The following is a 14267-nucleotide window of genomic DNA, read 5'->3' on the forward strand; positions in this document are numbered from 1 at the left end:
TATAAAATAGGCAGGGGCTGTGAATGATGACTGGGGTTAAGTCATCCATCAGCCTGCTCGGATGCCATTTCTCTTTCTTTATAATACTAATACACAGTCTTCTTTTGCACTTCATCCTTTAGAGAAGCTCATTCATTAACCCGCAGAGCACTAACAAGAGCAGTTGCTAATCTGCTCCTCTGGCTCCCCCCTCCTCTCCTCCCAGGGTAAACTGAGGCACAGAATGAGCAGGGTTGTGCAAACTGCAGCGTCCCGCGGGCAGCCTGTGGCGACATCACCTCGCAGGGATGGGGGATCAGGGAAGGAGTCCCCAAAACCCTCCCCGGGCTCATCACTGAGCCTCTTGCCAGTAGCCAGGGGTGGGTCCCTGGGGGAAAGCCCCCTCTGTGACCTTCAGGCAGCTTCACGCTTGCTCTCCTTGCTCTTGCAGAGTCGGTTCCGATGGCGGTGATCATCGGGGTGGCCGTGGGGGCCGGCGTGGCGTTCCTGGTGCTGATGGCCACCATCGTCGCCTTCTGCTGCGCCCGCTCCCAGAGGAGTAAGTGTCACCTGTTGGTATCACCAATATTGTGGACGGGATGTGCCTTGGCTTGTCTGGCCCTGCTGCTGAACCAAACAGTGGCACTGTGCTGTTTCACCCCACAGACACTTTTGGCCATGGCTGTGTGCTGTTTCACCCACCGACACTTTTGGCCATGGCTGGGTGGTGTTTCACCCCACAGACACTTTTGGCCATGGCTGGGTGGTGTTTCACACCAGGGACACTTTTGGCCATCCATGGCTGGGTGGTGTTTCACCCCACAGACACTTTTGGCCATCCATGGCTGGGTGGTGTTTCACACCAGGGACACTTTTGGCCATGGGTGCTCCAGCTGGGCACCTGGGGACAAGTCCAGGCCTGCAGGAGCTCTGGTGGCTCTGGGATGGAGCTTCCCCCCATAACAGGATCTGCTCCTCAGGTTTCCCTCTGTGGAGAAGCTTTAGGGTGATGGTGAAGGAAAGGAGTCGGTTCTGATGGAGGGTTTGGATCCAGAGCTTTGTTCTGGCCCACAGCCTCTGAACCCAGCCCCAGCTCCAGCAGAACTCCTGACCCCGTGGGTGCTGCTCCTTTTAACCCCGGGGAGAGGGCAGGGAAGGGGCAGGGAGCCACCAGCCGGGACAGGAGGGGAGGTCTCAAGGGACAAAGGACACCTGGATGGCCCAGTGCCCCCCGGGGTGGAGGGCATCCTTTGAATCTGCCAATCACTCAATGCCCTTCTGGAATTCCAGGACTGACAGACAGTGCTGGGAGGGGTCAGGGAGGGGAAAGGAGAGGTGACTGACACACCTGGGAGGGAATCTTCAGGGGAGGGACCCGGGGTTCTGCAGTGAACCCTGAAATCACACTGCAACAGTCACCCCCACCTCGCTGCACCCTTTGGAAGGGCTAGGGGGAGAACTCTGGGGAGAGGGTGAATCGAGTGAAGCAGAGAGAAATCAGAGCCTGAATTAACCAGCACAATTTACTGAATTTACTTCTCCACACCAGCTGCTTCTCTGTTGGTCTACCAAGCGTAGGGCTGCAAACAGCAGCCCTGTGGGAAATGGGAAAGGGTTTATGGAAACCATGCCAGGGTAACTGCTGATCCCTGTTAGCAGCACAGGCAGCTCAGGAGGTGTGCAGGGGACCTCTTAATCTCTCCCTTGGAGAAATCCTGAGGTACAAGAGGGAGAAGCATCCTCACTGTGCCACATCAGTGTTTAAAAACCCTCCACAGTTCTGCTTCTGTTTTAATTCCAATTTTTCTGACATGCATATTCCTGGCAGGAATGACAGCCAGCAGAGGGGTTTTTCAGGGACTTGTGCACTCTGGAGTCTGGCTGCAGTGGGAATACAAGTTTAAGTGACATTAGAGACACAGGTACAGGAGGAGGAGAGGGAAGCAGTGCAGCATTGTCTGGCCTGATTAAAAAGACACCAGGAAATTAAAGGAGGATTGTTGGCTCCATGAAAAGGCACCAAGGCAGGAGGGAGAAGAGTGTGATTGTCTAGAGCATTCCAAGCCTCTGGGGAGAGGAGGAGATCCTTGGCGCTGCTCCCGGCTCGCGAGACGCGTGGTGCGGATTCTGGGATGCCAAACTCCTCACGTGTGTGCCAGAAAACCCAGTTGTTGTTCTTTTATTTTTCTCCCCTCGATGGTTTACGAAGCCATCAAAGACACCAAGCTGCTCCTGAATTCAGTAAGGACACACGACCCCCCACTGCAGAAATGTGTTTCATTTTCAGTGTGATAATGATGCATCTCCCTGTTTTGTCCCATTTTTTTTGAACTCCCACAGCCTCCATTAGCAAGAATTAATGAATTAAATAGGGGAAGTAATTTATCTTGCTTTTGGGGAAAGGATTGCTCATGGACAGCACCCAAAACCAGGCCAGTTTGATGTCATTTGGCAGCAAGAGACAATGTAAGCACCTGAAGGAAGCAGGGCCAAGCTGTGCTCCCATGTCCATGAGCAGTTTTTTCCCCATGCCACATCCTTCAGAGAAACAGAGAGCGTGTGCTTCATTATTTCCCTCTCGTTTGATGGAACCAGATGGTGCAGGGCTCTTTACAGGACACACAATTTCACAGGAATGCCATGACAACAGAACCCAGACATGGTGGAAACGCCAGGATTTAGACCCTCACAAGCTGGAGGCATGCAAGGATGAGCTGCTCTTCAAGGGGAAAGCCAAGAGGGGACAAGGCTATCCCAACCAAATGCCTTGTGTTATTTATCCCATTGGGAAATCAGGAAAAAGAGGCATTTTCCTCACCAGGGCTGGGAAGACAGGTTCTGCAAAGAAGGCACAGGTGACATGGTGGCACCTTTTTCTCCTCTGGGTTTCTGGTGCTATCCCATTTTGAAAAGGTTTTTGGGTCTCCAATACAACAGAAGCTGCTGGGTCTGGGAGTGTTCCCTGCTCTGCTGCTCCCCTGGCAGTGTGATTCCCCAGGGAGAGGTCAGCAGCATCCCCAGGCCAGGGCAGGGGTCCCTGTGCTCCCTACAAGGCTTCTGTGCCACTTCACTTTGAGACCAGAATAAGTAAGAGATCACCCAAGAGATCAGTGAAGATCCCTGCCCTGATCTTCCTTTCCTCCCCAAAACCTTATGGGAAGGGAAGAGCCAGACCCAGCTGGGGATAGCAGCAAATCCAGAGTGCAGGTGGGATTCCCCAGCCTGAGATCCATGCATGGGGTGCTGCTGGCACTGAGGCCACTCAGTTCCTCCTTATCTGGCTTCAAAAGCCACTGGAAGCTGCCAAAACAGTCACTCCTTGGGTTTGGGGGGAACTGGGAGCACCAGCAGCTGAACCAGAGCCCAGTGACACTCAGGGTGCAGAACCCTGCAGGGAAGGACTTGGATGTGCCAGGTGGATGGGCTTTCACCCCAGTTTTGAGGTGCTGATGCCAGCTGAATGCTGTGGCCACCATCTCTGGTGGCAGGAGGGTGGGAACACCAGGCTAAAAGGTGAGGAAAGGAATTTCATCACTGTTAGTGGTGTGCAAGGTGCAGAGTTATTATAGAGATCAGCTCAGGAATGATGGGATTGACAGAGCACTTGGAGAGCAGGAGAAGGACTCATTTCCTGCCAGGATGACTGCAGATTCCTCTCCCAAGACAAATACTGGAGCGTTGTGCCATCATTTATAACAACAGCCTGGTGCAGGCTGCAGGAACTGTTGTGTCGAGGGGACACAGTGACCCAGAGTAACTCTGGAGAAGGAATCTCCTGCCCCAGCCCCTGACCACAACTAACACCAATGGGGGAGGCAATTCCTGACCATGTTTTGGGGAAATGCAGCAAAAAAAAAGGACCAGGTGCAGACATACCGAGCCTGGAGTCTCTGGAAAGGAAAAAAATTTACTGTGCATCTGTTGTTATACCTTCAGTGACTTAACGGCCCAGAGTTATTTGAGGGGGAACACTCCTGGGAGAGGAGCTGCAAGACACTGATTAGCATCTCCTTGTGATTAAAGACAGAGGCTCCAGCACCAGGAACGTGGTCCCAGCAGGACAACATTAAAAAAAGAAGCTGTTGTAACTTCCCAGTGAAAGGCTTTGCCTTGTCCCTTTGCCTTATCCCTGAGACTTGGCGAGGTCTGGGGGCTGCGGGTGTGGAGGACAGGGGAATGCTGGGAGAGATGAATTCAAGGACAGAGCTTCGAGATGTTTGGTTTAGAGATCAAGCTCCCGGGGGGTCCAGCCTTTTCTGGACTGATCCCCACAATCCTGGCTTGGCAGGGCGCTGCTGGATCCGTCAGCTGGAGGTAGATCTGACAAACCGGCGGTTCAAGGCAGTTTTGGGGTCTGGGAGGGCTGGCACAGCCATCCTGGGAGGTGAGAGCCAGGCCCGTGGCTGGGGGACAGCTTCAAAGCTGTTGAGGTCTCGCTGCTCAGATTTGCCTCCATCTCTGCTTTTCATCTCGGCTTTGCGCCGCCGTTCTGCTCCCGCTGCTCCGCGGTTTCCCTCTGCTAAAATGACTTGTTCAAAGCACGCCTGACACCTTCAGGGAAGGCAGGGAGTCTCTCCAGGAATGTTTCTCTCGTCTCTCATTGTCATTTCCAGGCTGCCTGGAGATGATAAAACTGTCCCTGGCTACATCTGTGCTCATTGCTTGGCCTTTTCCGTGTGTTGTCTGCATCCCAGACTGGGGGAGGCTTTTCTCAGGGGTTCCCAGAGCCTGGCCAGAGCTGGTCCATCCCTCAGGAGCCGTATTTCCTACGGATCAGCAGGCTGGACAACGATTTCATTCCCTGTGGGAGCAGTTCTGCTACAGCCCAGCCCCTGGTAACAGCATCGTGAGCGTGGCAGAGCCAACCGAGCTCCAAAAGGAATTCCTGTAGGAGTCTGAGCTGTCCGTACCTTCTGGCAACGCAAATATTGCTCCTCCAGCTCTCCAGTGGGCTTGCTGAGCCGGGTTTATTTTGTCAGGTGCTGCCGGGAATCCTCAGTCATGTCCCGGTAGAAGCTCAGCCTAAGCTCCTTGTCCATCTCCCTCTTTTCCCAGATCTCAAGGGTGTGGTTTCTGCCAAGAACGATATCCGGGTGGAGATCGTGCACAAGGAGCCGGCCTCGGGCAGGGAGGCGGAGGAGCACCCGACCATCAAGCAGCTGATGGTAAGGAATTCCTTCCTCTCCCCAGGCGATTGCTCCGGGCAAGGTTTGATGGTAAAAAGCCCAGACACGTGTCGTTCAGGCCCGTAATAACCTCTCAAGGCAAAGATGCTCTTCCAAAAATGCTGTTCTCGAGATCCACATTCTCTTGCCATAAAAACTCCTCGAGTGAAACTTGGCTAACGAGGAGGGAGAGCTGCCAGGGGTTTATTGCAGCGGCCCATCTGCCCGCCGGGCTAATTGCAAAGCAAATTTGCCACCTTACACCTGGAAAGCTGCAGAGGGCAGGGAGACACCCGAGGGGCGAGCACGAGGAGAGAACGAGCTCATCACCCAGCTGCGCCCAGGGGCTCCTGCGGGCACAGGGCTGGGTGTGAGGCCAGCCTGCCCCTGGGTCTGTAACACCGGGGAGCTGTCACCCTCCCGAGGCCACCGCCTTCACCCGAGGGGACTGGCAGACACGGGCAGGGCAAGAGGTGGATGGCTGAGATCGGGAAATGCAGCTTGTGCCCTGATGCTGGTGCATCCTCACCCCTCTGTATGCTGTGGTCACTGTTCTCTGTGGCTCAGCCCCAGTCTGCATTGGCTTTCACTTGCTGGTGACAAATGCAAGCTGAAAAATGGCAAAGAATCCTGAAAAAAAAAAAAAAAAAAAAGAGAGATAAAAGAGCAGATGGGAAAGGGGGGAGGGATTGAAGAAGCCAGTGGCTGCTTTCTAGGCTGCTGGGTGTTTTTTTTCCTCCTCTAAATCTCAATTTTTTGGGCAGCACTTGTATGTCCTGCCTGCAAAAGCTGTTCCATGAATGCCTGGTGGGAAGGCAAGGCTGATCATGGTAGAGTGGGTGGAATTGCTTGCTGAAATTGTCAGGATTGCCAGAGTATTTAGACAGCCAGGGAGCCTCCAAACAATGAGGCAGGAGGAGGTGGGGATCTGGCAACTTATCCCAGCACCACTAGGGCTCCTGTGCAAGACCCTTCGTTCCCAGTAGGGCTTTGCCCTGAGAAATCTGCAAGTCCATGGTGGGATTTGCAAGGCTGGAAGGACGGAGGAGGCTGGGGTTGGGTTTGGAGCAATCTGCTGGGATGAAGGGAAATGAGAAGTTTTCTCTCCATGGGACCCTGTACATCATCTGTGTGATCAGCAGTGCCAAGCCCAGATCTGACTCCCACAGGGGCATCTGGGATCATCCCAAATCCCACTCCAGACTGTAACCATCAAGCTGGAAGCACACAAGCCTCAGCAGAAGAGAACATTTACAACTCTGAGTGAAAAGGAAGAGGATGGTGGTGGGAGCTCAAGCACAGGATCTTGGAAGACATCCTGGGGACTTTCTTGGGTTATTTTCAGTAGCCAGGGGGGGATTTCACATCAGTTTGTGCCTTGGTGGGGCTGGGAGCGGAGCTGTGCCGGGCACATTGCAATGAGGATTCTGGCAGGGTGGAAATGGTGCAGAAAAAATTACAATAATTGTTTGAGAGCTGGGAAAAAATGCCTTACAGGGAGAGGTTGTGGAGCTCCTCTGGTTTACAGCCAGACTGGTGAGAGGTGGTTTGGTCAGGGCACAATGGAACGGTGTAAGTGTGAGCAGGGTTCGTACTTCAGGCTGAGCACTTTCAGATGGGACACAACAGAAACTCACAGCCTGGCTGGACTGGAAGAGGGCAATTCTGCCCCTTTCCTGGCCAAATCCAGGAATTTTTCCTGAAAATACAACAGTTGGAAATTACATCATTCGATCAGTGCTGTTCAGGAGCTGGAAGAGATGGTCCATGATCTCTGCTCTTGATGCTGGCAGGGTTTGGGACAGCTGGGGCATTCTACCTGCAGGAGGAAAGCATCAAAGCCCCCTCCCCTGCCTGGATCACAACCTCCCCACCCCCATCTGCCCTCAGCAAGCATGTTCCCAGGAAATACTGCCCAATTCCTTCTCTCCACAGAGTCTGCAGAGACCCCTCCTCTGTCCTTCATCCACATCTTTGCTGTGCCCAACAGCTGGTGTGGGCATCCTCCTCCAGCCATCAGACACCCAGCCGTGGATGCCAAACAATTCCTGATAAAATGTCCCAACTTTGTCAATGAAATGAAAGATCAAGATAAAAACTTCCCCTTGCTGATGGGGAGCAGTGAGACCTCCTTAGCAGGAGGAGGAGGGCAGTGCCCAGCACCTCCCTCCCCTCACCCTGGGATTTTCCAGCTCTCCCTTCTCCCAGCATTATTCCCTCTGCTTCCCCATTTGCCTTCTCCGAGCGTCCTGTGAGATCTCCATCCCTTGAGATGATCTCTCCCTCCCGGTGTTCATCCCACCCTGCAGTTCAATGGCAGCTGTGACTGTCAGTGCCACGATCGGGCTCGGGACCATTAATGTGGGTGTTAACGAGGAGCAGCCACGCTGGCAAACAGCTCCTTGCTGCTCTCCATCCTAACCCCATCCCGGCCCGAGCCCTGACTCCAGCACAGCCTGACCCGCTCCTGCTGAATTTCAGGATGCTCAGCGCCGAGGCTGTGCCTCTGTGCTCGGTTTTCCCCGTGTCCCGCTCTGCCGCAGGCTGCCAGCGTGGCTCTCCGTCCCCACAAACGCTGTTTTGTCATTCTCCAGCCATCTGTGACCTCGGCAGCTCACCGTGCTTTTCACAAGTAATTATTCATGCATCTATAAACTCATTAACACCTTAGGATACGCGTCACGCTGGCTGATTTGCATATGTTCACATTGCCTCAGCGGCGTTCCCACCCCCTGCTCCGAGAGCTGTTCTGCCAGGCAGTGCCCACGGGCAGGGAAAAGGCTGCCAGCTCCAGTGGCTGCAGGCAAAAGATCCTGGTAAAGGGTTTGATCCTGGGGAAAATAAACCGCAACAGCCGCATTCTCCTTCCTGCGGGACGCATTGCATGGGCACGGCAGCTCCGGGCTGTGAGGAGGAAGATGATGAGCATGGTCAGCCCCGGCGTGGCACAGCCTCCTCCTCCTCCTCCCTTACCACGGCTGGGTTTATTCCTGGCTAATCGGAGCCCGTGCCTCCCCACCTGTGAAATGGGGCCGATAATCCCAAAGGAGCCATCCCCACTGCCGTGAGCAGAAACGATCCCAAGGGGACAGGCAGGCAGGGGAATCACAGAGATCTCCTGCCCTGGATCATTCATCCCCCGCTGTGGCCAGGCAGATCCAGGCTTCACCTGTGGTTCATATTTGGAGTGGAACAGTCAAAGTAATCAATCCAGTGATAGGTTTATCTTTTCTGTCTCCTTTAACCCATCCCTCTGCTCCAAGGGCCGTTCCCAGATTGTTCACAGCCTTCACAGGTGATCTGCACCAGACACCTTTTCCAGACAGGTGGAATATGGGGTTTCAGCTGTTTGTCTCTGCTCCTACACACGCTTAGGATGGTTCTTGTACGCTGGGCCTCAAAAGATGAGTCTGGACTCCAGGTTTTTTCGGTCTTCAGAATTGTTTATTGTTTCTTATCTACAACGTCCCTTCTCTGCCCGACCTGGATCTGACCAGCACGGCAGCCAAAGGCACTCTGACCACCCCCAAGGCGGGCACATCTTTTATAACAAAAACTACGTATATCATATTTACCTTTTATCCCCAATACCTGTCACCCTCGTCACCAAATACACCCTCACCCCAGACCAATCCACAAGTGCCAACACCACAACAAATGGACGACAAGAAGAAAGAAGAGCCCTGTGACACGCCCTGATTCTTCCATCTTGTCTCCACAACTCCCCTGTACCAAAACCCCAAAATCTGGGATTTACCCTATAACTACGTCTTCCCTTCACCATTCACACCCGAGTGATTCTCACAGGTTCCATCTCCTCATACATCGGTGGCATATCCCTAGATGGATCAAAATCAAGCTACCAAGTGCTTTTGGCAACATTCCAAGGCCCCCGAGCCCCCCAAGGATTCTCTCCGTAGCTCTGGACATCAGGAGTGATGCGCTGAGTTCCCACTGTGGAAGAGGAAAAATCAAAGGAGCAGAATTTCCATTCTGGGCGAGGCTCCTTCCTGCCTGCAGCCCAGTGGACACAGCATCCCTTTCTCTGCCCCTTCCTCTGCCTTCCCCCGTGCCCGCGGGCTGGGACGTGTTCCATGTGCCCAGCGGCCACCGGCACCCTGAGAAGCACCGGCAGCCCTGAGCTGTCACAGCCGGGTCTGAACTGGAGCGGGCTGCGTCTCCGCAACACCCAGCCTCGCCCGGGAGGCTCGGGGAGCATCCCTCCCTCACAGCCGGCCCCTTCCAGCGGCACCAGCCCATCCCAAAGCAGGATTTTGGGGAGAGGTGGGACAAGGCGGGCAACTTCTCCTGTGGTGGGTACCCACACCCACCCAGCGGGAGCTCATATCACTGACCGAGGCCAGAGCCGGTGTTTGAAGGTGATAAGGCTTCCACGAGCTGGGAATTCCCAGAGGGGTTCTTTATTCATGGGTTTGTCCCTCCCTGGGAGCAGAGGAAGTCGCTGTTCGAGAATCGTCATCAACATCCCTCACCCTGGTACCGTCTGGCCCGCACAAGTGCTGCCGGGTGGCATCCAATTACCCAGCCAGCCGGAAATATTGTAATTAAACCTGGAGCGAGGCGGGGGGAGGCACTTTGAGCCCGCCGGGTCTGGAGGATACTCAGAAACCTGAAGCAGCGTTTTAAAAAACATATTGTGTCCACTAATGATAGCCAAGAATTTAATATCCTGTTGGATTCTCCATCTCAGAGGCTTCGTTTGGTGGCGTGAAACGCGGGAGAGCTCCGCAGTAGCAGAGCGGGAGGCAGGGCACTGCCCGCTGCTCCCAGCCGGCGTTTCCCGGCGCCGGGGGAGCCTGGGGAGGCGCTTTGCTCTGCCCCTGGGCCGGGGGAGCCAGCACTGCCAGCCTGAGGGGTGCTTCAGGACCTTGAGGGGGTCCCTGCCTTCTGCAGTGGGGGAAACTGAGGCAGTGACAGTCACAGGGCAGTTTGTCATATCCCCCAGCCACGCTGACCGAGGAGGCACCGGCGGGGTTTGGCCATGGGCAGGGCTTTACACCCCACCTGCGGCGCCCCGCTCTTCTGGGGAAGGGGAGGCTGCGGCGCCTGGCAGTGCCAGGCAGGATGAAGTCCTGGCAAGAGGGGATGGTGGGCTCTAACAGGCAGGTGTACCCCCAGCCATCTGCACGGCCAGGCCCGGAGCATATTGGTGCTGTCACCTGGCTGGAGAAAGGATGGCTCTGGAAAAATGTCCAGGAATGACTCTGGGGCATCCCATGCCAGGGCACTCAGACATCTCTGGTCTCTTTTTCCATCTATTTCCCTCTCCCCCTTCATAATCGCGGTTAATATTGGTGATGGAGTGAACTTGAGTTAAGGTCGGTCCCTTCCTGGTGTTGGCTCAGAGATGACAAAGAGGAAATCACACTAACGAGGATCCCACCGCCCACTAATTAACGGCGGAAAACTTTAATAAAGATGACGTTAATGGCCGGCTGTAATGGGGGAGTTGGAGGTTCGGTGATGTGGCGGCGCTTTGTGGACCTCATGTGGAGACTCCCAGCAGTCCCCAAATCCACGGGGTGCAGCCGAATTCAGAGCGTCGGGGACAGGCGGGGTCCCCACGGAGCTCAGGGACCATCCCAGTACCTGGATCATTCCCACCATCACTTCAATGGCTTAAATTAAATAAATGGCTTAAATAAAATGGCTTCAAACACCCCATCAAAGCCGACATTAATTTCAGGGAGGTTTGGTCACAGTGGGATTGTTCCCTTGGTTCCTACCTCCCTTCTGCCCTCTCCATCTCTGGATCTGGCCCTGCGTCATCCACGCCAACACAAAAACCAAACCAAATTCAAGGAGAAGTGTTTTTTTCCCTTTTTTTTCCGAGCTGGGACCTGTTAAACCCTTCCGATAGGGTTAACAGCCCCAGTCTGCCTTTGCAGAGATGCTTTAGAGGATCGAGGGGGTCGCCGGGGCTGGCAGAGCAAAAAAAGCCCTCCACGTCCCATTTTAGCTTCACTCGTTTAATCCTCGGCGACACTTGTATTTATCCTGGTAAATCAATGACTGATACAGGCCTTCTTTTCCCTAGGAAAACTCAGGTACTTTAATTTATTGCCTTTAACAGCCACATCAAAGGCTTTCGGGAGATGAACAGCAAGTGCCGCGGGGTGAATTTCCACAGCCACTTACCATCTTAAAGAGGAGAGAATTTGGGCAATAAAAGGAGATTTTGGGGCTGATGTGGGGCTGTGATCCCAGAGAAGCCGGGCTGGAGGCGTCGGGTGAATACGGGAGAAGCTAAAAAAAGGCAACTGAGAAATTGGTTGATAATTATCCTGCTTCCTGCACAGCCCCGCGTGCTGAAGGAAGGGTAATTAAAGCTGTGGTGTAATTAATGTGCACCTTGTCCCTCCCCTCCGCCTCCCCCCGATCACAGCCAGCCTTCAAAGGAAAACTAATGAGGCGGCCAAGTTCAGCTAAGGAGGAAAGGATGAAAAGAAGGGAAACAAACAAAACAAAAAAAAAAAAAAAAAAAAAAAAAAAAGAAAAAGAAAAAAAAGAAAACTAGGCGATTTTTGGGGTTGCTTTGGGCAGGCGGGTGCAGCCCCAGCCCTCATCTCGGTAAATAATTCGTTTTCTGCCTCAGCCTGCCTTTTTCCAGCCTAAACGGAGAAGAACAATCTGTAACCCAGGGAACTGTGTGGCTTTTGGGCGTCTGTCCTCGGACGCCGCTGGGGCACCCCGGGCAAGTCCCTGAATCCAGCTGGTGGCAACTTCCCTGTGCCCTGGGGCTGATGACGGATGTGGGGCTCGCCCCCATGGCCTGGGGGCGGTGGGGACCGCGGGGGGGGGTCGGGCGGTGCTGGATGCTGACCCCGCCTGCCTCCTTTCCTAGATGGACCGGGGGGAGTTCCAGCAGGACTCGGTGCTGAAGCAGCTCGAGGTGCTCAAGGAGGAGGAGAAGGAGTTTCAAAACCTGAAGGTGGGTTGGATCCTGGGGCCTGCCCCTGTCCCCAGTGAAGAGATGGGATCAGAGCCCCCCATCACTCCTGGCAGAGGGGCTGCACCCGGCGTGCTGGGAACCCTCCCCTCCCCGTGCCCACCACCGGGCAGAGCCAGCTCATGCCTCACCCAGCACTGCTGCTGCCAGGCTGTCTGTCCTTGGGCCATGTCTCCAGTGGTGGCCTGTCCCAGAGGGCTGTCCCTGTGCAGGGAGAAAGGCTCTGGCACGCTGGCACTGTTTTGTGGCCCCAGCAGCTTTTAGGGGTAGCACAAAGGTGTGCCAGGAGAGTGGCATACAAGCAGCACTTGTGTCCCAGCCTGGAGGGGGCTGAACAGATTGGAGTACACTGGTGACACAAGAGGACATTGCTGGATGGTTTGGTGGTTGAGGTGTCCTCCAAAGGGGGTTATGAAAATGGGGAGGGGGCTGGAGGGTTCATATGAGGAATCATTGAGGTGACTTGGCTTGTTCAGCCTGGAGGAGACCAAAGGGAGACTCATCAGTGTCTGCAACTTCTTCCTGAGGGACAGCTCTAATCTCTGTGACCAGCAACAGGACCTGAGAGAGCAGCTGGAGCTGTACCAGGGGAGAGGAGAGTTAAGTTGGATGTCAGGCAAAGGTTCTTCCCCCAGAGGGTGCTGGCACTACCCAGGCTCCCCAGGAAATGGGCACAGCCCCGAGGCTGCCAGAGCTCCAGGAGGGTTTGGACAGCACTGCCAGGGATGCACAGGGTGGTATTGTTGGGGAGTCTGTGCAGAGCCAGGAGTTGCACTGGATGATCCTGGTGGGTCTCTTCTACCTAAGGAGATTAGATGACTCTGATAAGTCTCCCATGTCCCGGGTGGATGGGCAGGGTGGGCACCCCAAACGCCCAGGGAGGTACCCAGAGAGGCCACCACCGATCTGCCCCACTTCTCCCACTCCCCAGGACCCCACCAACGGCTACTACAGCGTGAACACCTTCAAGGAGCACCACTCCACCCCCACCATCTCGCTGTCGGGCTGCCCGGCTGACCTGCGCCCGGCCGGCAAGCAGCGGGTGCCAACGGGCATGTCCTTCACCAACATCTACAGCACCCTGAGCGGGCAGAGCCGCCTCTACGACTACAGCCAGCGCTTCGTGCTGGGCATGGGCAGCAGCTCCATCGAGCTGTGCGAGCGCGAATTCCAGCGCGGCTCCATGAGCGACAGCAGCTCCTTCCTCGACACCCAGTGCGACAGCAGCATCAGCAGCAGCGGCAAGCAGGACGGCTACGTGCAGTTCGACAAGGCCAGCAAGGCCTCCGCATCCTCCTCCCACCACTCCCAGTCGTCTTCCCAAAACTCAGATCCCAGCCGGCCCCTGCAGAGGCGGATGCAGACGCACGTTTGAGCCCCTCGGGGACGCTCGGGACCCTCCCGTGGGCGCCGTGCTCGGACAGTGGCGCTCGCCGGCAGCGGCGCTGGGAACAGCCGGATCCAGCCCCCCGGAGCGGGGCTGGGGGCAGGGGACCGGCCGAGCATCCCCCTCCCTGGCACATGCTAAGCACAACCCCGCCGAGGACGCGCTGAGCCCCGGGAGCCGTTCCCTCGGCGGGGCTGGGGACGGCCCCGGCCCCACCGCGACCCCCGCGCCCCCCCAGCCGCTCGCCTCCGCTTCCCGCTGCCCTCTTCCCCCCGGCTCCTCCCTTCCCTTCGTGGTGTTCGGTGTCCATACTTATAGAGTCCGTGTGGGGGGTCGGGGGGGTCCCGCCCTGGGGGACAGGAGGTGGGGACGGCGGTGGGACAGGGACTCCCCGGGAAGGGCCTCTCCACGCTGTATCGTGGCACCGCGGTCAATACAAGAGGTGTTTCTCGTGGCATGCCTGGGCTGATGGCCGCCCCGCGGGGACATCGGCTTCCCTGGCACGCTGCCCCTGGAGCCTGGAGCCTGGGTGTGCCGTGGCCTCCTGGGTCAGGCCCCATGGGGGCAGAAATGGCCGGTGGTGGAGGGGAACTGAGGCACGGGGCAGCTGGGACCCCACAAGCCCAGCGTGGGAGCCCGGAGATGGGGCGTCACAACAGGTAAGGGGATGTGGGGACACAAAGGTATGGGGACAGGCCACCCTCCCTGCACCTCACAGCCCCAAAACTCCCTCACACGCCCCCACCACGCCCCAGGAGCACCCAGC

At 55.9% G+C, this 14267-nt stretch overlaps 1 protein-coding gene across 2 annotated transcripts in view; it reads left to right on the forward strand.

Moving 5' to 3' along the window:
• Positions 1-14182, forward strand: part of KIRREL3 (kirre like nephrin family adhesion molecule 3) — a 378874-nt gene extending 364692 nt beyond the window's left edge. For both annotated transcript variants that reach the window (XM_050983486.1, XM_050983487.1), the window contains 4 exons: positions 431-538; positions 5035-5144; positions 12010-12096; positions 13046-14182. In XM_050983486.1, the coding sequence (XP_050839443.1) occupies positions 431-538; positions 5035-5144; positions 12010-12096; positions 13046-13489 (749 nt within the window). In that variant the 3' untranslated portion in view covers positions 13490-14182. The remainder of the gene's footprint in view (positions 1-430; positions 539-5034; positions 5145-12009; positions 12097-13045) is intronic.
• Positions 14183-14267: the final 85 nt, after the last annotated feature.

The sequence above is a fragment of the Serinus canaria genome, chromosome 24 (assembly GCF_022539315.1).
Source record: "Serinus canaria isolate serCan28SL12 chromosome 24, serCan2020, whole genome shotgun sequence".
Classification (NCBI taxonomy): domain Eukaryota; kingdom Metazoa; phylum Chordata; class Aves; order Passeriformes; family Fringillidae; genus Serinus; species Serinus canaria.